This window comes from Pelophylax lessonae (genome assembly GCF_965119305.1).
Source record: "Pelophylax lessonae genome assembly, chromosome: 3".
NCBI lineage: Eukaryota > Metazoa > Chordata > Amphibia > Anura > Ranidae > Pelophylax > Pelophylax lessonae.
In genome coordinates, this window is record NC_138770.1 from 200,220,395 (window position 1) to 200,248,191 (window position 27,797).

At 44.6% G+C, this 27,797-nt stretch overlaps 2 protein-coding genes across 2 annotated transcripts in view; one reads left to right on the top strand and one right to left on the bottom strand.

The window, feature by feature from the left end:
• Positions 1-13,194, bottom strand: part of ATG4B (autophagy related 4B cysteine peptidase) — a 93,386-nt gene extending 80,192 nt beyond the window's left edge. The window contains exon 1 of the mRNA XM_082250065.1: positions 13,188-13,194. The gene's annotated coding sequence lies outside the window, so the exon portion shown is untranslated. The remainder of the gene's footprint in view (positions 1-13,187) is intronic.
• THAP4 (THAP domain containing 4) overlaps positions 1-25,168 on the top strand; it is a 47,915-nt gene extending 22,747 nt beyond the window's left edge. Inside the window, exons 3-6 of the mRNA XM_082250063.1 lie at positions 5,429-5,588; positions 6,960-7,069; positions 22,557-22,660; positions 24,947-25,168. Coding sequence (XP_082106189.1) covers positions 5,429-5,588; positions 6,960-7,069; positions 22,557-22,660; positions 24,947-25,066 — 494 coding nt within the window. The 3' untranslated portion in view covers positions 25,067-25,168. The remainder of the gene's footprint in view (positions 1-5,428; positions 5,589-6,959; positions 7,070-22,556; positions 22,661-24,946) is intronic.
• Positions 25,169-27,797: the final 2,629 nt, after the last annotated feature.

The window sequence follows — 27,797 nt, forward strand, 5'->3', positions numbered from 1 at the left end:
GATACGCAAACATTAGATCTTCATTCAGTGCCTTTAGCTAGAGATAATATATATTTGAGCAAATAACATATAGAATTGAAATAGCAAGTTCATTCATATAATCTAAATCTATAGAATTAGAATCCAGTGTTCTAGATATCTAGGGTCTGGTGTTCTGTTTGCTACTGATGTGTTCACATATGTGTGGCCGTGGTTTCAAGCCTTGGTTCAGTGAATTTCTGTTCACTGGTTCAGGTGTGATTCAGGTCCAGATTTTTGCCTGAATTTGCACCTAAACTGGACCGGTAAACACATAGACAGGATATGGTCACACTCACATGTCATGCAAATAAGATGAAGTGAAAAGTGCATCCAATTTGCACATATGTAAATCCAACCTAAGGCCCACAGAAAGAAGGTTGTGGATACCTAGGAGTCTGCCAAAGGATTTAAAAAACCATAACAATTTATTGTGGGATTTGCATGTACAGTGAGGGCAAAAAAGTATTTGATCCCCTGCTGATTTTTTTACCTTTGCTCACTGGCAAAGAAATGATCAGTCTATAATGTTAATGGTAGATTTATTTTTAACAGTGAGAGACAGAATAACAACCAAAATATCTAGAAAAAATGCTCTTGGGCCTTCCATCATCAGTGGCGCAGGTGTGCAAGGCGGCTACCTGGTAGTCGGTGCACACTTTCACAAAGTTTTATAAAGTGGATGTGTTGGCATCTGCGGATGCCTCTTTTGGCCGCAAGGTTTTGCAGACTGCTCTTTAGAGGGTCTGTTCCCTCTTTAGGGGAGTTATTTTCAGGTGGGCTTCAGTTGTTTTTGGTTGAGCTCCTGTTACCTGGTTGGCTACGGTTTAGCCTTGGGAATTTTTTTTTTTTTTTTTTTTTTCGCTGATCCCACGCCTCATGTTTTGACACTGCTTTAGGATGTCCCACTGGTCAAGATTCTCAGGAGCTGTGTCTCTCAATGAACGAAAGAGTAAATGGGATTTTTGACTTACTGTAAAATCAATTTCTCTGATATTCATTGACTGACACAGCACCCACCCCTCTGTGGAGTTGTAATACTTCTGACACTGCTTGTGATGAAAGTGAGTACCTATAACAGAGAGGGGGAGTATACCTCCTGGTACTGCCCATAGGCGTAGTTAAGCCTTTTTTCTGCCTAGTGTAGGGGGCAGTATAACCCACTGGTCAAGATTTTCAGGAGCTGTGTCCGTCAATGAACATGAGAGAAATGGATTTTACAGTAAGTCAAAAATCCCACTTTTACCCTTGCAGAGCAATACATTTTTTTTTTTTTAAAGCTTGAGTATAGCATGTTACATATGCACTGGCCCCCACTCCCCCCCGATCCCCTGTTTTGACATCTAGCGGGGGATCTTCTCCTCCCACTAGCTATCACAATCTGAAAAAGAACCGCGTCATCCATTCACAGTGTTCTGTGAATGGGAAAACTACAAGGGCTAACAGCCTTTGTGGCTGTCGGCTTGGAGTTCCCAACGAACTACCACAAAGCTGTAGTAGTTCATGGAGCTTCCTGTCACAGTGCAAAAGCCTGCCGGTATCAGCGGTATGGGCAGACAGTTACACAGACAGTCTGCAGACACTTTGGCATTCCGCCCACAATACCTAATAGGAACAGATGTCCAATCCTGGTAGCAATCTGTCTGCATCCAGGATTGCACTTCTGTCCCTAACTGCTGGCTGTGGCTCCTGTCAGTCTGTCATTGCGTTGTACAGTCTTCCAGGCTGCTGCTGTTTACATACATCTCTAATCCCAGCTGCAGGAATCCACTGTCCTGCCCTAATGGCACATGTGAATGAGCTCCAGGTCTTCTGTTTTCTATTTCTTTTTTTTTATTCTTCTGCACTGCACTAATGTATCTAGTTTCCTTGTATAGGGCCAGTTCACACCACATGCAGTCCAGTGCGTTTTTTTTTTCATCTGCATCAAAAACGCATGGATAGTAGGCAATATAGTTTTCAATGGCATAGTTCCAGTGTGTTCCAGTTCCAGAAAAATAAGGCCCCTTTCACACGGGCGATCCGATCCGCCTGTCAGTTTTTCATGCGGACCTGATCGGATGCTCCATGCATCCCTATGGGGCAGCGGGTGTCAGCGGAGACATCTCTGCTGACACCCGCTGCTATCCGATCCGATCCTGTCCGTGAAATCCGGACGGATGGAAACCCTATTTTCCATCCGTCTGGAGGATCCGATCGGATGGGATCGGATGAAAATGGACAGGCGGTCCGATCTCCCCATAGAGGACAGCGGGGATCTGCCAGCTCCGTCTCTGCACACAGAGCGGAGACAGAGCTGTCATCTGCCTGCTCAGCGGGGATCGGTGGATCGATCCCCCGCTGAGCAGAACGGACTCCATCGAGCGGTGCGCCCGTGTGAAAGGGGCCTAAATAGAGCTGCATTTTTCTGCTCTGAACTGTACTAGAATGCAATAAAATGTACCAGAATGCACCAAAAACGCACTGGAACACACATGTCCTTATTTAAGATGACGAAAAAGGGGGGGGGGGTTAATGCAGCGGAACAAATCAAAAATGTGCATGCAGAAAAGCATCTGGACTGCCTTTTTTATGGTGTGAACTGGCCCTAAGTGACAGATCAGCTAGTAAACACCAGCATGTAAAACTTTGCACTGTCTTACTGCTGCTCAGAAGAATGTCCATATAGGTATATTAGGCATATTTATAGTATGCAGGGTGTGCTATTTATAGTGAGCTGGTTATTTTTCTCAGTTAACAACTTCCAAATTTCATGTAGTGTAGCGTTCTCTGTGACCACAACATTACAGAGCAATCATTGACAGCTGGGAACTGTAACCTGAAGCTACATGTCCCAGAGTGCACTGCTTCTTTGTGATGTCACATCCTGGAAGAAGAACAAGGAAGAGAAATGGCCTTGGAGCCTAGCACAGGTGAAATACTGCAATGATTCCTGCATAGGATACATTGTAATACAGTGCAGTTCTCTCTGCAGACTAATGTATGCATGCTGACTGTTTTACAGTTTTAGTATAACTATAGTGTAGCAGTGTGCAGATTTCTAGAACATCTCATATGAGCATATAAGATGCAAAGGAAATATTTGTTTGTAGTGTTGACTAGTGCATGTTAGCAAGCTGGCCATGCTTGGTCTTGTAGTTCCAGGGCCAACGCTTTTCTATACTTGTGACTCTGAAATGTCTTTAGTTTAGTGTCTCCTGAATGATGACCCTTTTAACATCTTTATGGTGTTTTAACTCACATTGCAATAAGGCTGTCCACTAAAATGAATGCCAAAGCACTCTAACATGCCTAAAACTGTATGTGGCCCTTTTTTTTTTTTTTTTTAAATGCAATGCACTACTTTGTGCCGCAAGGCAGGATTGTTGCCTTAGTACATTGGGTTGTCATTCTGAATGTTTTACGTGTGCTACCATGATGCATTGGTGTAAACCGGCCCTTTTTTTTAAAGCTGCAATGCAGAAAGACAGTGGGGTTATTTATTAAAACTGTAGGGTGCAAAATCTGGTGCAGCTCTGCATAAAAACCAATCCGCTTCCAGGTTTTATTGTCAAAGCTTAATTCAGCAAGCTGAAGTTAGAAGCTGATTGGCTACCGTGCACAGCTGCACCAGATACTGAGTGCTCCGGTTTTAGTACATCTCTCCCCCGATATTTTTTAAGTGGAAGTAGGATGATTTTACAGTTGCCACTATTGTGAGTTTTAAGGATGCTGACATTTTCTAGGATAGGGTGTGTTAGCGGGAAACTATAGGTCCCAGCCTCAGGTAGGTAGGGTATGCTGGCATTTGTTCCTACATAGCTTGAGAAGCACTGGATACATCACATAGAGATTTTCACAAGGTTAATACTAGTCAAGAACGTTTCCAAAGCAACAAGCTAAATTAGTCAGTGGACTTCTAAAGGTATTCAGAAAACATTACAACCATGCTTAAAGCAGAATGTTCAGGAAAATGTTATTTAGTGTAATGTAGTATATAATCCAGTTAAAGGTAAATGCCATTAATCCCCAGCGTGTGCTTCTGCATGAGTCTGTTTCCTCAGCTCTTATCTTTTAGTACTGTACATCTCTGTGTATCTTTTTTTCTTTTCATAGTCTATCTTTTTTTCTCCTCTCTCATAGAAATAGCTGAAAAGTGGCAGATTCAGAATACTTGACTTCCATTGTACTTATCTTAGAAGTTGGTGTTCATAGGACACCATGGAGGTAGTTGAGTGCCCTGCATGTATACCTATGAAAAATAGACACAATGGTTGTGTAGGATGTGATCCACATCTGCATTTCAAAAAGATAACGGAGGATCTGAGGCCAGAGGAGAGATCTGGGGTCTCATAGACCCTAGAACTCTCCATAAAAATGCAATGACAAGGGATGTTGTTCATCCCTTGTGATAGCAATACAGTTGATCAAAAACATTTTTTAAAGGTACAGTGTAAAAAAAAAAACGAAAAAAAAAAAAACAAAAACGTAAACCGCCCCCGGTTCCCCCTGCTCATGCACAAAGGCGAACACCCCCGTTGATTCCTCATGCATAGGTAAATGGCTGTCTCACCACATGTGAGGAATCACTGTGAACATCAGAGCAAGAGCAATAAATCTAGTGCCGGACCTCCTGTGTAACTCTCTAAACTGGTAACCTGTAAAGGCTTTTAAAGTGTCACCTATGGTGTTTTTTAGGTATCGTAGTTTGGCGCCCTTCCATGGGTATATGCAGTTTTAAAGCCTATTTACTCAGCATAACATCATCTTTTATATGTTACCAAACATATGGGTACTATATTAGGTTTTTGCACATTAAAATTCATTAAAAGTGTATTTATTCCACAAAAATTGAAAAACTACTGTGCACATATCGTGTGACATAAAAATGTGCTCACCATTTTATTCTCTAGGGCCTTTGCTTTAAAAATATATAAAATGCTGATTTTTTTTTACATGTAGGAGAGGAATGTCAGAATTTGCCTGGACTGGAAGTGGTTAATTGTCCCCCCTCAACAACCTCTCAAAGGTCTTATAACTTCAGAAGCATCACCAAGCCTATCACAAACTCAATTTAGAGCCTTTTAATATTGACAGACCTAAAAAAAAAAAAAAAAACGCAGTGATGTTGCAGAGCTCACAATAGCCCATTTCATTAGGTACAGAAGAGGCTGTTTTTTTATGTCTGTGATTAATAAATCTCTTTTGAAGAATTTGGTCAGCATTGTCATTAGGTCATTACAGCACTCGGTGGAACTTTGGCTTCTTTACCATTTTGAGTACACCAAAATTCTTGTAATTTTTACTTGCCTTCTTCCTCTAAACAAAGACTTCAGAATATATGCCTCCAAGAAAGAAAAAAAAAAAACTATTATTGGCTCCTTCGCCTATCCACCATGACTGATAACATTATATTTTGTGTGAATTACAGATGCACCACCTTTAAACCCTGCTGTGGCCCCTTTGGCATGGATGCTGGGGACCTGGGTGTCAGATCCCCTTGGGGAGGGTGAGTTTCCCTCTATACCATCATTTCGCTATGTGGAGAAAGCTGTCGTATCACATGTTGGCCAGCCTATGCTAAATTTCACGTGAGTAGCCTGTAGACGAAAGATTGATTTGCTGTTTGCTAATCGTAAAATAATACCACTGATTTATACAGTCATTATCTTCTATATGCTATGCAAACTTCAGCTGGTTCCTGATGAACCGACTAAATTCGACTCCATCAGTGGCCCGGTTGCCACACTCCTGCCTGACATTCTTCGATTAAAAAAAGTAAAGGGCTGAACAGAAAATTTGTCTGAATCGAGTTAAATACAGCTGCTGTTTGGGTATTCTGACAGCCGCTGGTGTATAGCCAGCTCTAGTGTGGTGTTATATTGATATTAGTATCACTTGCACAGGAACATGGTCCAAAAGGAATAAAAGCCTTACTGATTATGGAACTTTAAACTCCTTCTACAAACCGCTCGTTCCAGCATACATAGATAAAGTCCTGTGACAGTTCACATTATAGTTTTCACACTGCTCCAGTGCCACAGCCCAAAACTGTCATAATGGTGCTACCATTCTAAGTATGTCTGACATACAAGGTGTCCTTTCACAAGTATATCTCAGTAATAACGCTTAGGGTCCTTTCACACGGGCTTTCCGCCCAGCGGACTCAGTTTTGCTCAGCATGGGATCGATCCTCCGATCCCCGCTAAGCAGACGGATGACAGGTACGTCTCCGCTCACTATGCAGAGAAAGACCTGTCAGACCCCCGCTCTCCTTTATGGGAGATCGGATGATAACGGACCGCCAGTCCGTTATCATCCGCTCCAATCCTCCAGACGGATAGAAAATAGGGTTTCTATCATCCATCTGGATTTCACAACCAGGATTGGATTGGATCGGATAGCAGTGGGTGTCAGCGGACATGTCACCGCTGATATCCGCTGCCCCATATGGGTGCTCCGTCTGAAAAACTGACAGGCGAACCTGATCAGAAAGCCCGTGTGAAAGGGCCGTAAGTCACACTCTTTTTCACTGGCATGTTGTGGCTGGCGAAAGCTGCTGATCCAGAATGACATATGTATACAGTATATGGGACAACTGCCAGAAGTGCTGTTTTAACCTCCATCATTCCAGATTATACATTTGCCTCATATTAAGGTTTTGTGCATAGACAGCAGACTGCATTAACACAGTGTATGTTTCTGTATTATAACCAATAATCGTATTACTTGCACCAGGCAACACCATTCTTTCTTTAAGATAGAATTAGTGTCCCCAATTGTTCCTCATAAATTACTGTGTAAATCTAGATCATGTGAAAGGAATAGTGTAGAATATGACCTGAATGCAGAATGGCAGATACAAGTTAGAAAGAAGGAACAGCTGTATTTATTATATGAAGAGCGCAATTAGAAGGCTTGTAATGAGACATGTTATATATATGAGTATTGTTGTTATGCAGGTTTTGTGCCTCCAACCCTGAAACTGGGAAGCCACTGCACAGAGAGTGTGGATTCATCCGTGTGAAGCCAGGAACCAACCAGGTGGCATTCGTATGTGCCCAGAACATAGGTACTTCTACAATGTAGTGCTTGCAATTGTATATTACTATTCTGTATTTTAATCAGGTAGTTATTAGTTAAATCCTAACTCCAGCAAACCTGTGAAATCTCACTTGCAGTGAAGCTGCAGTTAACGTCTAATTTTTTGTCTAGCAGACTTAAATGCAGTTTTATATACCCAATGTACGTTCCCCGGCAGATTGCACTCCTTAATTCTCCAGCGGCGGACTGTTCCTTAGCGTTTTCACATCCATTGCTCCATTGGTCCCTGCATTGGTCTTGATAATGTCAAAGAACCTTAGACTGCTGGAGCATATGGGATAAGAGCCTGCAGGGATTTTCCTAGTAGCATGGAGGAGTCAGCAGGAGTGGAGGATTTGGTAATTAAAAGTGGTTTACCAAGTCGCCTAGAGAGAAATGTGCAGTTAATGGTACAAGTGTGGGCGATGCCCTACTGCAAGGGAGAATTTTGAGGTTTACTGCAGTTTAGCTTTTATTATAACCCTCAAGTTGGAGCATATGCATTTTTTCAAACTTTAATGCATTTTTAATCCTTTTTGGCAGTTTCACTAGAGCATGATAAAGTATCCAAATTAAAAAAAAAAAATGAGTCACTCCAACCAAGTCTTAAGCCTAGTACACACGCACCGATTGTTTGCCGACCTTTCGGGCGACTTTTGTCCAGTGTTGTTGTGTTGGTTGAAATGTGCTCTAGACTGCACACAAATGTTTTCGGCCAACAACAACCAACTTCAGAAGTGATGTCACGTGATGGTTTACTTTCCCTGTGTTTTTTCTTCTCGGAGCATGCCCAGTCTTGCTCATCTGATTTTTGTCTGCCGAAATCTGTACTGACTGACGAACAATCGGCCGTTCTGTTGACGGCCAACAAAAATTTTATAGCATGCACACCAGATTTTGTTCGGCCGAAAAGTCGCAGTCGGTTGTCGGAAGCATCATACTAACAAGCCGACAATCGGCCCATCGGACATTGGCCGAAAATTTATGGCCAACAATCGGTGCGTGTGTACAAGGCTTTGGTCCACCATTTTCCTGTACACCTTGGAGTTTTGGGTGTTCTAGCACCTTCCTTTGCATTCTCTGTAGTATAAATAAAGATAAAATGCAGCAGAAAGGGTGGGACTTCCTGATATTGGCCAAAGCCCAGAAACTCGAGCACAATGATATCACGTTTAAATTCTCTAAGAACTACACTATTACCAAAAGTATTGGGACACCTGCCTTTACACGCACATGAACTTCAATGGCATCCCATTCTTAGTCCATAGGGTTTAACCACTTACCGCATACTAACGTAGGTCTACGTCGGTAAACTTTGCGGTAGTGTACCGGGATGATGCCTCTAGCTAGAGACACCATCCCGGTACCGTGGTTTGAAGCCGACGGTTGGCTTTCCGTCGGTACCGACCGATGCTGCTCAGGAGCCGCTCGATCGGTACCCGGGGGGGCGGGAGGGGACGTCCCCCCTCCCGCCGCCTTCCGTGGGACGGGAGCCCCGAGCACCCAGCCGGCGCGTCCGCCGGCTGGATGGAGTCCCGATGAATGCCGGAAACGGCATCGATCGGGTCTCCGTTGACGTAACCCGGAGGCGGCGTCCATGACGTCACTTCCGGGTTACTGTGCTGCAAAAGGCGGCAAATTTGAAAATCGGCTGTATGCAAAAACGCCGTTTTTGGCGTTTTGCACACAGGGAAGTGTAGTGGAGGGGTCTAGGGTCGTTTAGACCCTCGATCCCTCCATAAAGTGTACCTGTCACACATATTGCTGTCACAAGGGATGTTTACATTGCTTGTGACAGCAATAAAAGTGATCAGATTTTTTTTTTTTTTTTAAACTGTAATAAAGTTAAACAAATAAATAAAATAAATGGGGGAAAAAAAAAAAAATTTAGCCGCCCCCGTCACCGTTAGCTCGCGCACAAAAAAAAACGTATACGCAAGTCGAGCCGCAAATGAAATCGCTGTTCAAACCACACATGTGAGGTATCGCCGCAATCGCCAGAGCGTGAGCAATAATTTAAAAAAAAGAGCTACACTCTAACTCTAAACTGGTAACCGTTAAATAAATTTAAAGCGTCGCAGATTGAGATCTCTATTGACCGTAGTTTGTCGCCATACCAGGGGGGGGGGCGCAATTTTAAACCGTAACATGTTGGGTATCTATTTACTCGGCGTGACATGTTCTTTCACAATATACAAAAATAAAATGGGCTAACTTTACTGTTTAGTATTTTTTAAATGCAGTGAAATGTCATTTTTCAAAATTTTTCCAAAAAAATGGCGCTTTAAAGACCGCTGCGCAAATACCGCGTGACAAAAATTATTGAAATGACCGAAATTTTATTCTCCAGAGTCTTTGCTAAAATAATATATATAATGTTTGGGGGTTCTAAGTAGTTTTCTAGGAAAAAATACTGGTTTTAACGTGTGAACAAAAAGTGTCCGAAATAGGGCTGGGGCTTAAGTGGTTAATAAAGAGTTGGCCCACCCTTTGCAGCTATAACAGCTTCAACTCTTCTAGGAAGGCTGTCCACAAGGTTTAGGAGTGTGTCGTATCTTATCCCGGGAATCACCACAAATCAGTGAACGTTGACAAAGTGGTGAGAATGATACACGCTGGTTGAGCAGTTGGATACTGTGATGACTTGCTTGTCTTGATATGTTGCTTGTTAGTGCATTATAACAAAGGGGGGATTTTGACAAATTTTTAAACGTTTCACGCTATGAGTTCCTTTTTTTCATGACATGGGGAACATCTTGAGGAGAGGAGGATTCCATATACAGAGAATTCCATAGGTCCTATGGAAGCTAAGAGTGATATTTCAAACTAATTTTAATAGTGATCTGGTGAGTTTATAACCAAAGGTAGAGGTCCTCACGAGGTGTGGCGACAGGATCCACAGACAAGTCTGGATATTATCCCCACTAATCCAAGTGGTGTAATGACCTTAGGACTCGCGCTGTGATTTTGTTTGGGATTTAAACGACAAAAGGTGGAATATACCTGTGGAGCGCTGCTCTTTCGTCCTGGTCCACAGACTTCAGCTGTGCTACTGGTGGGAGCCGCCAGTCACAGCACAGAGCTTTGAAGAAATGGGGCGGGCGGGCGTTCTTATAGAAATACAAAAAAACTATCAGCGCAAACCCAATATATGTGATAAAATAACTCAACCTCAATTCACTGTGCATAAATCAGGTGTGTGAAAGTATATAAGTGGTATCCGGCAGCATACACCAATCGTGTTTCACAAATCACAATAAACTATAAATCCTACCAAAATGTGATGCGCCAGAAATATAATAAAAAAGTGATGACTTTAAATACAATAAATCAAATCCAGTTCATAAGGCACATAGCAATGTGTGTGCTTCCAATAAAGTGATATGAAGAGTGTCCCCGTATCCAATTGAAAAAAATCTAGTGATGAAAACAAGTTGTAAACACCAATTAGTGAATCCCTCCACCAGGTGAATTAGCCTCTCACCTTCCTAAAGGACCCAAACGGGCCAGCAATCACATGTATCATGGATCAGACTTCCAGGAAAGAGCCACACTGTATTGCACCTCGAGGGATCCCGGGACATATAAAAAACAGATGAAGAAATCTAGTGCTCTCTGCTTACTAATAAGGGTGTGCTTTATTAGAGAAAGGCAGATCAACTCACATTTGTTGGGCACTCAGCCGTGCCTGCTGTATAAGCGATGTCAGCGATCTGTTACCAGAGAGAGACTCTGCGTCGGCCACGCACGCTCCGTCCCCCTATACGCGTTACGTCGAGCGTAATGCTCATTTGACTTCCTCGGTAGGGGTGGCTAGTGCGTGCCAAGCCTCACTTTAAATACATCAACACTCAGGTGGATTGGCCAGCAGATCTCAGTCCCTCCCCCCGCTCATAGCTCACAACAGGACATCGGAACCTCCGAACCAGGCATGTTTACGGCGGTGTCACTGGCTCATATCGCTAATGGGGCAATTTTAATGTATGGGCATTGATCAAATTACTATTGCACATTGCGGAGATCGCGTGGTGGCGCAGATACCTCTCTGGTTTACATTAAAACAACTAAAACACGTATTCACAAAATCTCATACCATAATTAACAATATTAAAAATATTAAAAGTACATCAATAAGCTAAAACCTGGAATGATAAATGTTGGCAATTAAAATAAATGTTATAATATATATATATATATATATATATATATATATATATATATATATATATATATATATATATATATATATATATATATATATAAAAAGAAAATTTTTTTTTTTTTTTTTTTTTTTTTTTTAAATATATATAAAAATGTTTGGTCTCAGATAAAAATATAATGCATGATGGGGTGTTATCTATTACTAATAAAACAATTTAGATCGAAATCCTTATTTAAACCTCTGGGTGCCAACACCTTGGCCTCGTAGACCCAAAAGGATTCCCTTCTACTAAGCTGGCGAATATAATTACCTCCTCGCCAGTGTGGTTGGACATGTTCAATTCCCCAGAATTTCAGGGAATGAGGTTTCTTATCATGAAACATTTTAAAGTGCTTGGATACGTTGTGTGAAACCTCCCCCTTCTTTATGTTAGAGATATGTTCCCCTATCCTCACGTTTAGGGCTCTGGAGGTGCGTCCTACGTACTGGAGTCCGCACCCACATTCCATCATGTAAACAACCCCAATTGTGGTACATGTTATTAGGTCTTTAATCTGGTATTCTTTACCTGTGCTATTACAAATAAAAGTTTTCTTCTTTTTGGTGTTTTTTTTAGTCTGCTGGCAAACACCACATCTGCCGCACGCATGGAATCCAGACAAGAACTGAAAAATTGTATTTCTCTTACGTCCTCCGACAGTCGCCGCCTCTTCATATTCGTCACATATGGGGTATTAGACTTTGCTCCGAAGGAGTAGCTAGGCAACAGAATATGTTAACAATAAAGCTTTAACATATCCCACCCTCAAGGGGTGGTCCCCTCAGTCAATACCCTCCTACTTCCTGCAACCATATCTCAGTTTTAATGTCTAGCTTGTCAGGAGTGGCTGGCTCTCTCTGTGCTGGGACTTTTTGTCCCAGACTCTTTCTTCTTTTTGATATTTTGTTTGAGTTTTCTCTCTGCCTTTACTTAGCTGTTATTTTTGTCAGCATTAGTTAGTTCTTCGGACGAAGAGGATCATGCGGACTGGGTCTCGGGCTGATCCCCCTGGTCGCAGGTCGTGGGTCAGTGGCTTCCCAGTCTGCCATCGAGCGTTCAGCCAGGTATCGCTCCTGGCACAGTGAACGACCCATCCCTGTTCGGTGCAGGGATGATTGGTGAGGTGGCTACCTCACCGGACGCTGTGCGGTTTCTGAACCGCCATTGTGTGCGTCTTGAATTGCGACTCTCCCTGCCTCATGTGCAGCGGCTTGTTCGCCTGTGCGGGTTCCCCACGCCATGTGAGGTAAGTGTATCTATGTGGGGACCTGTCTGTCTGGGGGGGGTCTCAGTCTGGGACTGTGTAACCTGCCTTTAATCACACTGCTTGTCTCCCTATCTCTCGGCTGCATGCTGTGGGCTGCAAGGGGGGGGGGGAGCTGTATGACACTGAGTATGTCAGGCTGGGCAGTGTGAGGAGCTGTGTGCTGTGGGGCATGTTTTTAATGGCATGTTGGGGCATATACAGCGATCGCTGCGGCGATCTAACATGTATCCATATAATGGGTTAATATGGTGTGTGATTTTATGCACTGTGGAGCGGCGATTTCGGCGCCAAACGACGCCATTTTACCGGCGCCCGCTCCGGCCGCATGGTTTACATGCACGGCGGCCATTTTCTTGTAGCCTCCATAGGCTTACATAGAGCGCCCTGGCAGCATCACTTCCTCTCTCCTGGAAGCACCGATCGAGGCAGCAGCAGCAGCGGAGTCTCCTCAGGTTTTATCCTTCTATTCCTGTGTTCCATTGCCTGTATTCAGTCTGTATATTCCCTGTGGGGGTCTCATTGTGCCTGAGTGTGGTGCGGTGGGCTGCGCTTGCCGCGCTTGCTGTAAGGGGGCAGTTAACCCTTGGTTGTCTGGCATACAGGGGCAATGGATTCTCAGGAGGGCAAGGTTCCCACAGTATTGGTGGAAAGCCAGGGGACCGCTGTTTCCCCCCCAGGGGGGGATTTAGCCACTATTGTGGCTGGCCTTGCTGCACAGGTGCAAATGCTGGTGGCTGCTCAATCTACTAAACGGCCCAGAGTTGCTCTGTCCTCTGATTCTGAGGGTGAAGGTGATGGGGCTGTTCTGGCGGGGACCTCCCTATCGGGGTCCCGCTCCTCTCTTGATCTAGTGGGGTCTGAGGTAGAGGCTGAGGTTGAGGGGGTTGATAATTCTCCCCCTGGCTCGCCTGAAGAGCTTGCAATCATGGATGAGTTGATTGCTTCCATTAAGCAGACGCTACGTTTGCAGGACGAGGTGTGTCCCCCAGCTGCCTTGGCGGCTTATGGGACGCAGAGAAAACGCAGGACGCCGCAGGTTTTTCCCTGCAATGCTGATTTTCAGCGCGCTGTTAAGGACCAATGGCGCGATTTGCGCAAGCCTTTTGCGGTGCCAAGTAAGTTTAAGCTGCGTTATCCTTTCTCGCCTGCCACTGATGAACGGTGGTGTGTGCCTCCGCCGGTGGATCATGCTATTGCGGTTTTGAACAAAGCCACTGCGATCCCTGCAGAGGGATCTCCTGTTTTCCGTGATGCCACGGATAGGAGACTGGAGTCTCTTGCCCGTCATACTTATTCTGTTACGGGTTCTATGCTTAAGGCTCTGTTTGATTCTCTCATGGCGGCCCAGGCGATCGCAAGTTGGACGCAGATGCTTAGGCGCGTCCTAGTGGCCGATTCGGCCTCGGCGGCGACCCTGGGTATGGTGGATCAGATCCACCAGGGTGTCATGTATCTGTGTGATGCGGACCTGGACCTGATTCCGTTGGCCGCGCGTGTGCACAGCGTGGCGGTGTTGTCTCGCCGCCTGGTTTGGTTGAAATGTTGGTCGGTGGACCAATCTTCACGTAAAACCTTAGCCAATCTGCCTTATGATGGGTCTCGCCTTTTTGGGGAGTCCCTGGATGTGTTGATTAAGGGGATTACCGGGGGTAAGAGCACTCTCTTGCCCCATTTCCCCAAGGCTAAGGGGGCTTCTGGGAAGAAGCATGCTCAGTTTCGGCCCCCTCAGGGGTCCTTTCGTGCCTTTCGGCCGCACTACAAGGGCAAACCGTTCAAGGGCCAAGGCTCTCAGAAGAAGCCCTGGTCTGGGAAACAGAAGTCCGGTCACTCCGGACCTGCGGCCCATAACAGTTCGGCCTGAAGGGGCGCCCTCACCCAGTTTTGGGGTGGGGGGACGCTTGCTCGGTTTTCTTCAGCCCTGGTTGGCCCGTGTGAGGGACAGATGGGTTCTGGAAATCGTTCGATCTGGTTACAAGATCGAGTTTCTCTCTCGGCCGGAGAGCAGATTTTTTCCCTCAAATCTTCAACTGTCTCCAGAGCGCCTGCGGGATCTGCACCTGGCGGTGCGGGACCTGAGGGCTCAGGGAGTGGTGGTTCCGGTGCCTCATCGGGACAGGTTTCGGGGGTTTTATTCCAATCTGTTCCCCGTGCCCAGAAAGGAGGGCAAGGTTCGTCCGATTCTGGACTTGAAAGCTCTGAACCGCTCTGTGCGAGTTCGCAAGTTCCGCATGGAATCCCTGCGCTCGGTGGTGGCTGCCCTGGTTCCGGGGGAATTCATGGCCTCCATCGATTTGAAGGATGCGTACCTTCACATCCCCATATTCGAGGGTCATCAGAAGTACCTTCGATTTGCCATTGCGGAGGATCACTACCAGTTTGTGGCGTTGCCCTTTGGGCTCGCCTCGGCTCCGCGGGTCTTCACCAAGGTGCTTGCACCGGTTCTGGCATTATTGAGAGCCCAGGGCATTTCTGTCCTGGGGTATCTGGACGACATTCTGGTTCGGTCTGCGACCAGACAGGGTCTGGAGAAGGACCTGTCTGTCACAATGCAAACTCTGCAGGAGTTCGGTTGGACGATAAATGCTCCAAAGTCGACACTGAGTCCGTCGGTTCGTCTCCCCTATCTGGAAATGATACTGGACTCGGTGCAGGCGAAGGTCTTCCTGCCGGAAGACAAACTCAGGACTCTTCAGGAGGAAGTCAGGTCCCTCAGGGACGTTCCACACTCGTCTCTGCGGACGGGTATGAGATGTCTGGGATTGATGGTCTCGGCCTTCGAGGCGATTCCTTTCGCGCAGTTTCACACGCGGGGTCTCCAAGCGGAGATCCTGTCCAGGTGGGACGGGCGACCTCAATCTCTGGATCTTCAGATCTCGTTGAGTCATCGCACCAGGGAAAACCTTCTGTGGTGGCTCCAGTCCCCGTTGGTGTCCGGGGGCAAGTCTTTTCGTCCGATCTCGTGGACGATAATCACCACGGATGCCAGCCTGTCGGGCTGGGGTGGTGTTCTGGGCGTTCTGTCCGCCCAGGGGACCTGGTCGGAGGGGGAGTCTTCCCTTCCGATCAACATTCTGGAATTGCGTGCGATAAGGCTCTGTCTTCATCGCTGGACGGACCGGCTGCAGGGCTGCCCGGTTCGGGTGCAGACGGACAATGCCACGGCGGTGGCCTACATCAACCACCAAGGGGGCACCAGGAGTGCCCGAGCGGCTCGAGAAGTGGCCGACATTCTGTCTTGGGCCGAGACTCATGTCCCGGCGATAACGGCGGTTCACATTCCGGGAGTGGAGAACTGGCAGGCGGACTATCTGAGTCGCCAGACCCTGGATCAGGGGGAATGGTCTCTCCACCCGGCTGTCTTCCAGATGTTGTGCGCGAAGTGGGGTCTTCCAGATGTGGACCTGTTCGCGTCTCGCCTCAACTACAAGGTGAAGAGGTTCGTGGCAAGGACGCGCGACCCTCGGGCAGACGCGTCGGACGCGTTAGTGGCCCCGTGGCATCAGTACAGGCTGATGTACGCGTTTCCACCGATTCAGTTGCTGTCCAGGTTCCTTCGCAGGTTGCACCCGGAACGCAGCACGGTGATTCTTGTGGCACCGGACTGGCCTCGCCGGTCCTGGTACGCAGACCTCGTGAATCTGGCGGTCGACGCTCCTTGGCGTCTGCCTCTTCGAGACGATCTACTGTCTCAAGGACCGATTTACCATCCTGCTTTACAGTCGCTGGCTTTGACGGCCTGGCTGTTGAGACCGAGGTCCTGAAGGAGAAGGGTCTCTCTCCAGAGGTCGTTCATACTTTGATCAACGCGAGGAAGTCTTCCTCGGGGAAGGTTTATTACCGTACTTGGAAGGCCTATTTTGCCTGGGGTGAGTCCAGGGGGTTTTCACCCCGCACGTACTCGGTTTCCCGTGTGCTGTCTTTCCTTCAGACGGGTGTCGATCAGCGTTTGGCGCTGGCTACGATTAAGGGTCAGGTGTCGGCGCTGGCCGTTCTGTTTCAACGTCCCGTGGCTTCCAACTCCTTGGTTGGCACTTTTATTCAGGGTGTGCGGCATCTGGTTCCTCCTAGGAGGGATCCTTTGCCCCCTTGGGACTTGAATCTAGTTCTGTCTGTGTTACAACGTGCTCCTTTTGAACAGATCAGGGAGATCTCGTTGTCTATGTTGTCCAAAAAGGTCGCCTTTTTGGTGGCGATCACTTCGGCTCGCAGAGTGTCGGAACTGGCGGCTTTGTCCTGCAAGTCTCCGTACCTGGTTGTTCATTTGGATAAGGTGGTCTTGCGACCTAATCCTTCTTTTCTACCGAAACGAGTTTCGGAATTCCATCTTAACGAGGATATTGTTTTGCCTTCGTTGTGCACGAAGCCTAAACATCCAAAGGAGGTGAGATTGCACTCTCTGGATGTTGTTCGGGCGATAAGGGTTTACCTTAAATCGACTGAGTCTTTTCGTAAGACTGACTCCTTGTTTGTTCTTCCAGAGGGTCCTCGGAAGGGCATGGCGGCTTCCGCCTCTACCATTGCCAAATGGATCAGGCAGACCATTGAACAGGCCTATGCCTTGCAGGGGAAGGTTCCCCCTGTGCCTGTGAAGGCGCACTCTACTAGATCACTGAGTACGTCTTGGGCCTGCCGTCATGGGGCTTCTGTAGCCCAGGTGTGTAAGGCGGCGACTTGGTCGACCGTACACACTTTCACAAAATTCTACAAAGTAGATGTTCAGGCATCGGCGGATGCTTCCTTTGGCCGCAAGGTTCTTAGTGCGGCTGTTCCATAGGGTCCCTTATTGGGGACTCCTGGCTGTTGGGATAGCTTTTTTGTATCCCCTGGTTTTTTTGTCTTTTCCTGGGTTGTTGCTCCTGTTGAGCACTTATTTTTGCTGTTGCCCAGCTGGTTTCCTTCCTTTGGTAAGGTTCCTTTCTTTGATGTGGAGACTGCGTTGCCTTTCGGCGCGGATGCGTTTCCCACCCCTCATGTTTGCACTGCTTTGGGACGTCCCCATATGTGACGAATATGAAGAGGCGGCGACTGTCGGAGGACGTAAGAGAAAACGGAATTTTTGTAAAATCTTACCTGTAAAATTCCTTTCTCTGAGTCCTCCGACAGTCGCCGCCCCCGCCCCTCTTTTGGGGTTTGAATGTATACTCTACTGCTATTCCACTAAAACTGAGATATGGTTGCAGGAAGTAGGAGGGTATTGACTGAGGGGACCACCCCTTGAGGGTGGGATATGTTAAAGCTTTATTGTTAACATATTCTGTTGCCTAGCTACTCCTTCGGAGCAAAGTCTAATACCCCATATGTGACGAATATGAAGAGGCGGCGACTGTCGGAGGACTCAGAGAAAGGAATTTTACAGGTAAGATTTTACAAAAATTCCGTTTTTTCTTAGGTCTAGGGGGGTCTATCACTCCCGGGGCCAGCCTGTCCTTCAAAATAGGAGCTCTCCTATATATGAAGCCAGGTCTCTCCGGGAGGTGGGGTCCCAAAATTCCATCTTGTTTAAGCACCCCCCAGTGCTTTCTTACAATGCGTTCAACCTGTTTATGCTGAACGTTGTAATCTAGCACTAGTTTAAAGTTGCTGTTGTTTCTATTATCATCCCTGGACGCAACAGCCTTGTTGGCTAAAAGTTCTGTTCTATTCAGATTGGATACTTGTTGTAAATCAGAAGACACTTTTTTCATATCGTACCCTTTAATTTTAAACCTGTCTACCAATATTTGGGACTGTGCTTTGAAATCTTCCTCCTTAGAACAGTTCCTCTTAATACGGATCAGCTGACCCCTCGGAATATTAAAAAGCCAATTCCTGTGGTGGCAGCTGTCCATAGACAAATACGAGTTACGGTCAGTAGGTTTAAAAAAATTCCTAGTGTGTAACTGGCCGTCTAGAACAAAAATCTCTAGATCGAGGAACTGTATCTTTTCTTTGCTCTCAGTCCATGATAAAACAATGTTTTATCATGGACTGAGAGCAAAGAAAAGATACAGTTCCTCGATCTAGAGATTTTTGTTCTAGACGGCCAGTTACACACTAGGAATTTTTTTAAACCTACTGACCGTAACTCGTATTTGTCTATGGACAGCTGCCACCACAGGAATTGGCTTTTTAATATTCCGAGGGGTCAGCTGATCCGTATTAAGAGGAACTGTTCTAAGGAGGAAGATTTCAAAGCACAGTCCCAAATATTGGTAGACAGGTTTAAAATTAAAGGGTACGATATGAAAAAAGTGTCTTCTGATTTACAACAAGTATCCAATCTGAATAGAACAGAACTTTTAGCCAACAAGGCTGTTGCGTCCAGGGATGATAATAGAAACAACAGCAACTTTAAACTAGTGCTAGATTACAACGTTCAGCATAAACAGGTTGAACGCATTGTAAGAAAGCACTGGGGGGTGCTTAAACAAGATGGAATTTTGGGACCCCACCTCCCGGAGAGACCTGGCTTCATATATAGGAGAGCTCCTATTTTGAAGGACAGGCTGGCCCCGGGAGTGATAGATCCCCCTAGACCTAAGAAAAATACAATTTTTCAGTTCTTGTCTGGATTCCATGCGTGCGGCAGATGTGGTGTTTGCCAGCAGACTAAAAAAAACACCAAAAAGAAGAAAACTTTTATTTGTAATAGCACAGGTAAAGAATACCAGATTAAAGACCTAATAACATGTACCAGAATTGGGGTTGTTTACATGATGGAATGTGGGTGCGGACTCCAGTATGTAGGACGCACCTCCAGAGCCCTAAACGTGAGGATAGGGGAACATATCTCTAACATAAAGAAGGGGGAGGTTTCACACAACGTATCCAAGCACTTTAAAATGTTTCATGATAAGAAACCTCATTCCCTGAAATTCTGGGGAATTGAACATGTCCAACCACACTGGCGAGGAGGTAATTATATTCGCCAGCTTAGTAGAAGGGAATCCTTTTGGGTCTACGAGGCCAAGGTGTTGGCACCCAGAGGTTTAAATAAGGATTTCGATCTAAATTGTTTTATTAGTAATAGATAACACCCCATCATGCATTATATTTTTATCTGAGACCAAACATTTTTATATATATTTAAAAAAAAAAAAAAAAATTTTTTTTTTTATATATATATATATATTTTTTAACATTTATTTTAATTGCCAACATTTATCATTCCAGGTTTTAGCTTATTGATGTACTTTTAATATTTTTAATATTGTTAATTATGGTATGAGATTTTGTGAATACGTGTTTTAGTTGTTTTAATGTAAACCAGAGAGGTATCTGCGCCACCACGCGATCTCCGCAATGTGCAATATTAATTTGATCAATGCCCATACATTAAAATTGCCCCATTAGCGATATGAGCCAGTGACACCGCCATAAACATGCCTGGTTCGGAGGTTCCGATGTCCTGTTGTGAGCTATGAGCGGGGGGAGGGACTGAGATCTGCTGGCCAATCCACCTGAGTGTTGATGTATTTAAAGTGAGGCTTGGCACGCACTAGCCACCCCTACCGAGGAAGTCAAAGGAGCATTACGCTCGACGTAACGCGTATAGGGGGACGGAGCGTGCGTGGCCGACGCAGAGTCTCTCTCTGGTAACAGATCGCTGACATCGCTTATACAGCAGGCACGGCTGAGTGCCCAACAAATGTGAGTTGATCTGCCTTTCTCTAATAAAGCACACCCTTATTAGTAAGCAGAGAGCACTAGATTTCTTCATCTGTTTTTTATATGTCCCGGGATCCCTCGAGGTGCAATACAGTGTGGCTCTTTCCTGGAAGTCTGATCCATGATACATGTGATTGCTGGCCCGTTTGGGTCCTTTAGGAAGGTGAGAGGCTAATTCACCTGGTGGAGGGATTCACTAATTGGTGTTTACAACTTGTTTTCATCACTAGATTTTCTTCAATTGGATACGGGGACACTCTTCATATCACTTTATTGGAAGCACACACATTGCTATGTGCCTTATGAACTGGATTTGATTTATTGTATTTAAAGTCATCACTTTTTTATTATATTTCTGGCGCATCACATTTTGGTAGGGCGTTCTTATAGAGCGCATGCGCCGATGACGTCATCGGCGCAGTATACAGTAAATACCTCCTAAACTGTGCAAGTTTAGAAGATATTTTAAAGTACCTAATAGGTAAGCTTTATTATAGGCTTACCTATAGGTACAAACAGTAGATGGAAGACTGGGCTGCAATGAAAGTTCATGTGCGTGTAAAGGCAGGCATCCCAATACTTTGGTAATATAGTGTAAACAAAACTGTCAGGAAAACTAACTCTCCAGCAGCTACCAAAAGTTGAAATATCTGTTTTGGGTTTACTGGCCCCTATTTGCTCTATTGTTAAAATGTTTTAAATTTTAGTTTTAGGTGTAGAGCTTCATGGACTACTCGCTAACTTGTGTTTTTATTTTTCTACCCACTTGTAAATGAGAAATTCCTTTTACATAAAGCTTTCCATTGCAGGGGTTCATCATCATCACACTGACATAGAAAAACATAACACATTGGCCTCCTGGCTGTTGAGTTGCCCACCTTAGTCCGCTCTCTGCCTATTTGAGCGCTGTCTGTCTGTATTAGACAGTGTCCTACTCTCTTCTCATCATATGACAGTCTGGTTAATGCAATCACTCTGAACAATACAGCCTCTTGGCTAATTGGACTGCTTAGTCCCTCAGTCTGCTTCCACCCAGACCAGAACTCGCTTCAGGTGGCACCCTGGTCAAAAAGCCTGTTGGTCAGACCTGGACACAATCTCCCTGCATGCCTGTCTATATGCATGCTGCTTTCTGCTGCATGACTGTCCTGGAAAGTTGGGAGTCCTGGCTGCCTAGCCAGATTCCCTTTTGTAGGTCAACACCCACCTGGCAATCAGTCTTACACCTGCTCATGCATTCTTTCACTTCTGAACCAATCATTAACTGTTTCTTCAGACAGTGATAGATCTTCCATCTGTCACAACACGGTATATGCATGTACAATAAATTTAGGCCTATATACATAAATTACGATTGACTAAAGCAAAGATGAAAAGAGCATAGTAATATAGCTTAAAAGTCAGTTGTATTTCACTGTCATGTCCTTTGCCACCTATAACTATTCTATATACTTCATGTAATGCCAGTATTCACTGTGGTAGCTGTATATTGCTTTTAGTGCATATGGTGTTTCATTGAAAAAATAAGCATAAAACCCAACCCTAAACAACTAACTCTTATCCTAAAACTTACTATTAAAGTTCACCTTTTGGGGAAAAAAAAAAATTCACATATTTTTGCCAGAAACAAATGTGCGTTTTATTTATTTTTTCTTTTCCCCTAAGGAGCCTAGAAAGCTTTGTACCCCTGATCAGTGGATCAGGGGTGCAATGCCAGGCTCCCCCTGATAAGGCCTGCAGCTTTCAGCCTGTACCTTTTTTATCTAGGCTAACTGCAAGCTGCAGGACTTGTGAATGAACTACGAGACCGCTCATCAGCGACCTTGTAGTCCAATCAGAACTACAAGCTATTGGCTACAATGGATGACAGTAACTGTAGTTCATGTATTCACAGGAAACTGTGAATGAATGAGGCGGCCATGTGGGTGCGGAAAATAGTGACAGCGGGTGTGGGTAGAGGATCCCCCATCCACTGTCACAGGGAGAGGGTGGCGAGACTGTAGCTGCTGGAACATGCTACATGTTCCACCCTAAATAAGAGTGAAACATGTAACCTGTTCCAAAAGGTGAACTTATTCTTTAACTCCTAACCTCAGGTTGTTATTAAAAATTTCAGAAAGACCTTTCAGGAAGATAAATGCTTTCCAGTCCATCTAAAAGCAGGCATTAGTGATGTCTTATTGTACAGTGACCATGCTGCTCAGGATTATTGGAACTTGTTATAGTTTATCTGAAATTGGCATAGCTTTCAGAAATTATTCCATGTAAAAAATGTTGTGTGCTCTGCAAAATGCAAATGCTTCAGTGGATAAAGTGCCAACACAGATTTTGTCATCCATCTTATTGTGTTTCGGCTTTAGGGGTTGTGGAGGTGGAAGAAGGGGAAGTAGAGGGGGAACAGCTCACTCTGACCTCACACTCACTCAGCAGAATGAGCTTTGCCAAGGAGCCACACGTGCAGCAGGTAAGAACAGAATATTCTACTGGTGTAAGAAAAGTTCACTTCTGGCAGGGTTTATACATTTTCTTTCACTTGAATTGTATTAAAAACTATAAGAAACCTAGACACTGACATAGTGCAAGAAGATTATATGATAACGCCGGGTACAGATTCAAAAGGAGTTTTCTCTGCAAATATTGAACATTAGGCAATGATGTAAGGAAGCACGTAGGCGGTTGTGCTGAAGGGAAATAATCTAACCAGAGCTGCCAGGTACGTAGAAATTTATCGTAGGTATCAGTTGGAATCAACGTCAATTTTTAATTCACTAGAGTACCATGTATCTGTCTTTTAGATTAGTAGAATTTGAGAATCTGTGTCTTCCACGCTTTTATAAATTCTCTTAAAAAAATAGTTTTTGATTAATCATCAATCTGTATATTATTTGAAGCGCTTGCTGACCAGCTGCCATAGTTTTACTGTGGCAGGTCGGCTCTGTCCTGCAAAACGACAAACCTGTACGTTGCTTCGCGGGACCCCTAGTGGGGTGCGTGCACATGCCGATTGGCCACAGGGGGAGCCAATCAGCGGGTCCGGCAGCTGCGATGTCCGCCGGGCATCCGCAATTATTTCCAGTGGAGAGAAAACACGACAGACCACTGTTCTGTCAGTAATGAACACAGAGATCCTGTGCTCCTCCTATTTAGGAACACAGGTCTCTGTTCATTCAGCAAACCCAGCCCCCACACAGTTAGAAAGCACATCCCAGGGACACATTTAACCCCTTGTTCGCCCCTGGTGTTAACCCCTTCCCTGCCAGTGTCATTAGTACAGTAACACTGATGACTGTAGCAATGTCACTGGTCCCCCCAAAAGTGGCAAAAATGTCAGGTGTCCGATCTGTCCGCTGCAGTATCGCAGTCCCGCTTAAAATCGCTGATCGCCGCCATTACTAGTAAAAAAAATAAAAAAATAAAGAAAAATGACAAATCTTTTCCCAAGTTTAGTTTCAGAATTTTCGCTCTTTCTTTTTTGTTGATAGAACAAAAAATAAAATCCGCAGAAGTGATCAGATACCACCAAAAGAAAGCGCTACTTGTGGGGGGAAAAAAAGGCATCAATTTTATTTGTGTACAGCGTCGCACAACCACGCAATTTTCTGTTAAAGTAAGGCAGTGCCGCATTGCAAAAATTGGCCTGGTCATTAAGGGCTCTTTCACACGGTCCGCCTCCGTAGGCGGATCCGTGCTGCTCAGCGGGGATCGATCCGCCGATCCCCGCTGAGCCGGCGGATGACAGCTCCGTCTCCGCTTGCAGTGCGGAGAGGGAGGTGTCACAGCTCCCGCTGCTCTCTATGGGGGATCGGATGAGAGCAGACCGTCTGTCTGCTCTCATCCGATCCCTGAACGGATGGAAAAATAGGGTTTCCATCCATCTGGATTTAACGGACAGGATCGGATACGGATGGCAGCGGGTGTCAGCGGAGGTGTCTCCGCTGCCCCATAGAGCTGCATGGAGGATCCGATCAGATCCGCCTAAAAATCTGACAGGCGGATCTGATCCGATCGCCTGTGTGAAAGAGCCCTTAGAGGGTAAAACCTTCCAGTCCAGAAGTGGTTAAAGGTGATGTATACGGGGTTGTGTGTAAATATTTATCTTCAGAAATAAAATATAACCTTTTAAAACGTTTTCATTTTTGTTAGTCTTGAAAAGTCTCTTTCAATCATTTTACCTCAGAGGAGCCCCTAACTTAATGTTTATGTGTCAGGGACCCTTAAAAAACAATTCATTGGGTGTAAATGGCAGACATGCCTCTTACATTGGAGGTCAGTAGGAAGAATTCAACCCTTGCAGACAGCAAAAAAGATAATCTGTGTCATGATGCTCGCTTTGCCAAGTGGCTTTGGCCCTGGAATTATGCATCAATTGGGAGGTCAATTAGCCATAGCTCAAGGAACCCCTAACCATCTCTGAAGGAATCTGAGGATTCTATGGAACCCTGGTTGAAAATTGCAGAGATAACAAATATGCTTTGTGTTTATATTGTTGTGTAATAGACATGCACATTTCACTTGGCATTTACATTGCATTTACCATGTGTCCATACACTCTTCGTGTGAATGTCTGCTCTCCCAAAGAAAAGTTGACCATCAGAATTTTGTCTAACAGATCAATCGGTTGCATTTCATATTGCTGAGACCTGATCACTTGTGGTGATGTGAGATCACAAAACGTAGTCATTTTTATACTTGTTTGTAGGTGATGATGTTTGCTATTACTATTCTACAAGAAATCTTTTCCTTTTTCTAGATTTCCCGCACCTTCCGCCTGACCCCTGAAGGAAAACTGGAACAGACAGTCTCCATGGCAACCAGCACACAGGCCATGACTCCTCACCTAAGGGTTACATACAAGAAAGTGACCTCATAATTGCGTGTCCAAGATGTGGAAAAGCCTTAAAGCTCACAGAACCTGATAGTAGTCAAAGCTGCTGTTTGTTCTAGCCTGTCCTAATAAATTGTTTATTTTTCCAAGAAACCTGAACTAAGGAATAATTATTATATTATTGTGAATTATTTCTGTCTTTATCAGTTAACTTCATGCCAGTAAGTGTTATGTGAGATTTCAGATCTTGAAAGGTCAAACTAGCCTTTATAGATATTCATGTGAAAGTAATTGGCTTAAAGTGTAAATATAATAAAAAAAAAAATACCCTATTTAACCACTTAAGGACCGCCCACTGCATTTATACTGCGGCAGGCTGGCCCTTCTGCGCAAACCGACGTAGGTATACGTCGGTCGCACGCCTGCAGCTAGGGGGCAAGCGCTCTCCGCCAGCGGCGCACTCCCGCCCCCACTCGGCAGGGGACTCGGATGCATGGGGCAGGCGGCTCCAATTGTCTCCTGACACCCGTAATTGTTCCCCGCTGAGAGAGAAGAACGGTCAGCTGTTGTAAACACAGCCGACCGTTCTTCTCTCTGGAATGATCACAGAGTGCCTGTGATTCTTCTATGTAGGAACACAGTTCTCTGTGATCATTTCACAAGCCACGCCCCCCTACAGTTAGAATCACTCCCCTAGGCTTACATTTAACCCCTTGATCACCCACAGTATTAACCCCTTCCCTGCTAGTGTAATTATAACAGTAACAGTGCATATGTTTAGCACTGATTACTGTAGTAATGTCACTGGTCCCCCCAAAAGTGTCAAAAATGTCAGTTAGGGGTCCGATCTGTCCGCCACAATGTCGCAGTCCCGCTAAAAATCGCAGCTCGCCGCCATTACTAGTAAAAAAAAAAAACAATAAAAATGACATAAATCCTGTTAGTAGATGCGATAACTTTTGTGCAAACCAATCAAAATATGCTTATTGCTATTTTTTTTTTACCAAAAATATGTAGCAGAAAACAAATTGGCCCAAAATGTTAAATTTTGATTTTTAATTTTTTTTTTTGGGAATGTTCTATAGCAGAATGTGAAAAATATTGTTGTTGTTTTTTTTTCTCAGAATTGTCGCTTTTTTTTTTTTGTTTATAGCGCAAAAAATAAAAATCACAGAGGGGATCAAATGCCACAAAAAGAGAGCTCTATTTGTGGGAAAAAAAGGACCTAAATTTCGTTTTGGTACAGTGTCGCACAACTGCGCAATTGTCCGGTAACGCAGTGCCAAATCGCAAAATAGGCCCTGGTCATTAAGGGGGCAAATCCTTCCGGTCCAGAAGTGGTTAATCTAGCTATGTAGTCAATAACAAAAAAAAAAGTCTAAACACATGAAAATAAATGTCATATATTGCAGTTTAACAGTACTTCAATGTGGTGGCAGACTCTCAGGCTTTTTTTTACTTCTATTTTGTACCTGGTGATACTGTCAGTAATGACTTCCTGTTCCAAGATGAAAAAACTCTCTCATTGCACTGTATCTATGGAGAAGCAACATCGTCACCCTAGAACAGAGTTACAAAACACCCCTTACCCCCTCCTCTTCTCCATAACACAGGGAATGGTGTTCTATAATACTCAGAGATGGCTGGGAATAATGTTACTGATAAAAGTGTAGGAGAAAGAGAGAGCACAGTTCGCTTTATTTTTGGTAGGGTCAACTGTTTTTTTTTTTTCCACTTACAAAGATATACAGGTGCATCTCGCAAAATTAGAATATCATCAAAAAGTTAATTTATTTCAGTTCTTTTTTTTTTTTTTTTTTTTTACCCAGAAAAATACTTTATTAACATTAAGCCAGTACAATACAGCCTTTAGACTAATATAAAATATACAGACACAACGTCAGCAGCACCATGTCACCATGTATATATGCACATACAATTTATTTCAGTAATTCCATTAAAAAAGAAGTGAAACTCATGTATGGATTCATTACACACAGCTCTATTTCAAGCATTTCTTTTCATTTTGATGATTATGGCTTACAGCTGGTGAAAACCAAAAATTCAGTATCTCAGAAAATTAGAATATTACATAAGACCAATAAAAAAAAGAATTTTTAATATAGAAATGTTGGCTTAATGAAAAGTATGTCCATGTACAGTATAGTATGCACTCAATACTTGGTCAGGCTCCTTTTGCATGAAGTACTGCATCAATGCGGTTTGGCATGGAGGTGATCAGCCTGTGGCACTGCTGAGGTGTTATGGAAGCCCAGGTTGCTTTGATAGTGGCCTTCAGCTTGTCTGTATTTTTGGGTCTGGTGTCTATCATCTTCCTCTTGACAATACTCCACAGATTCTCTATGGGGTTTAGGTCAGGCGAGTTTCCTGGCCAATCTAGCACAGTGATACCATGATCATTAAACCAGGTATTGGTACTTTTGGCAGTGTGGGCAGGTGCCAAATCCTGCTGGAAAATGAAATCAGCATCTCCATTAAGCTGGTCAGCAGAGGGAAGCATGAAGTGCTCTAGAATTTCCTGGTAGAGGGCTACACTGACTTTGGACTTGATAAGACACAGTGGACCAACACCAACAGATGACATGGCTCCCCAAATCATCACTGACTGTGGACATTTTTTTATTATATTTGGAAATCAAGGTCCCAGAGTTTGGAGGAATAATGGAGAGGCACAAATTACAAGTTGCATGAATTGTGAAGTTTGCACAGTCCATGATGACAGGCTGATCGCCACCATGCCACACCGCATTGATGC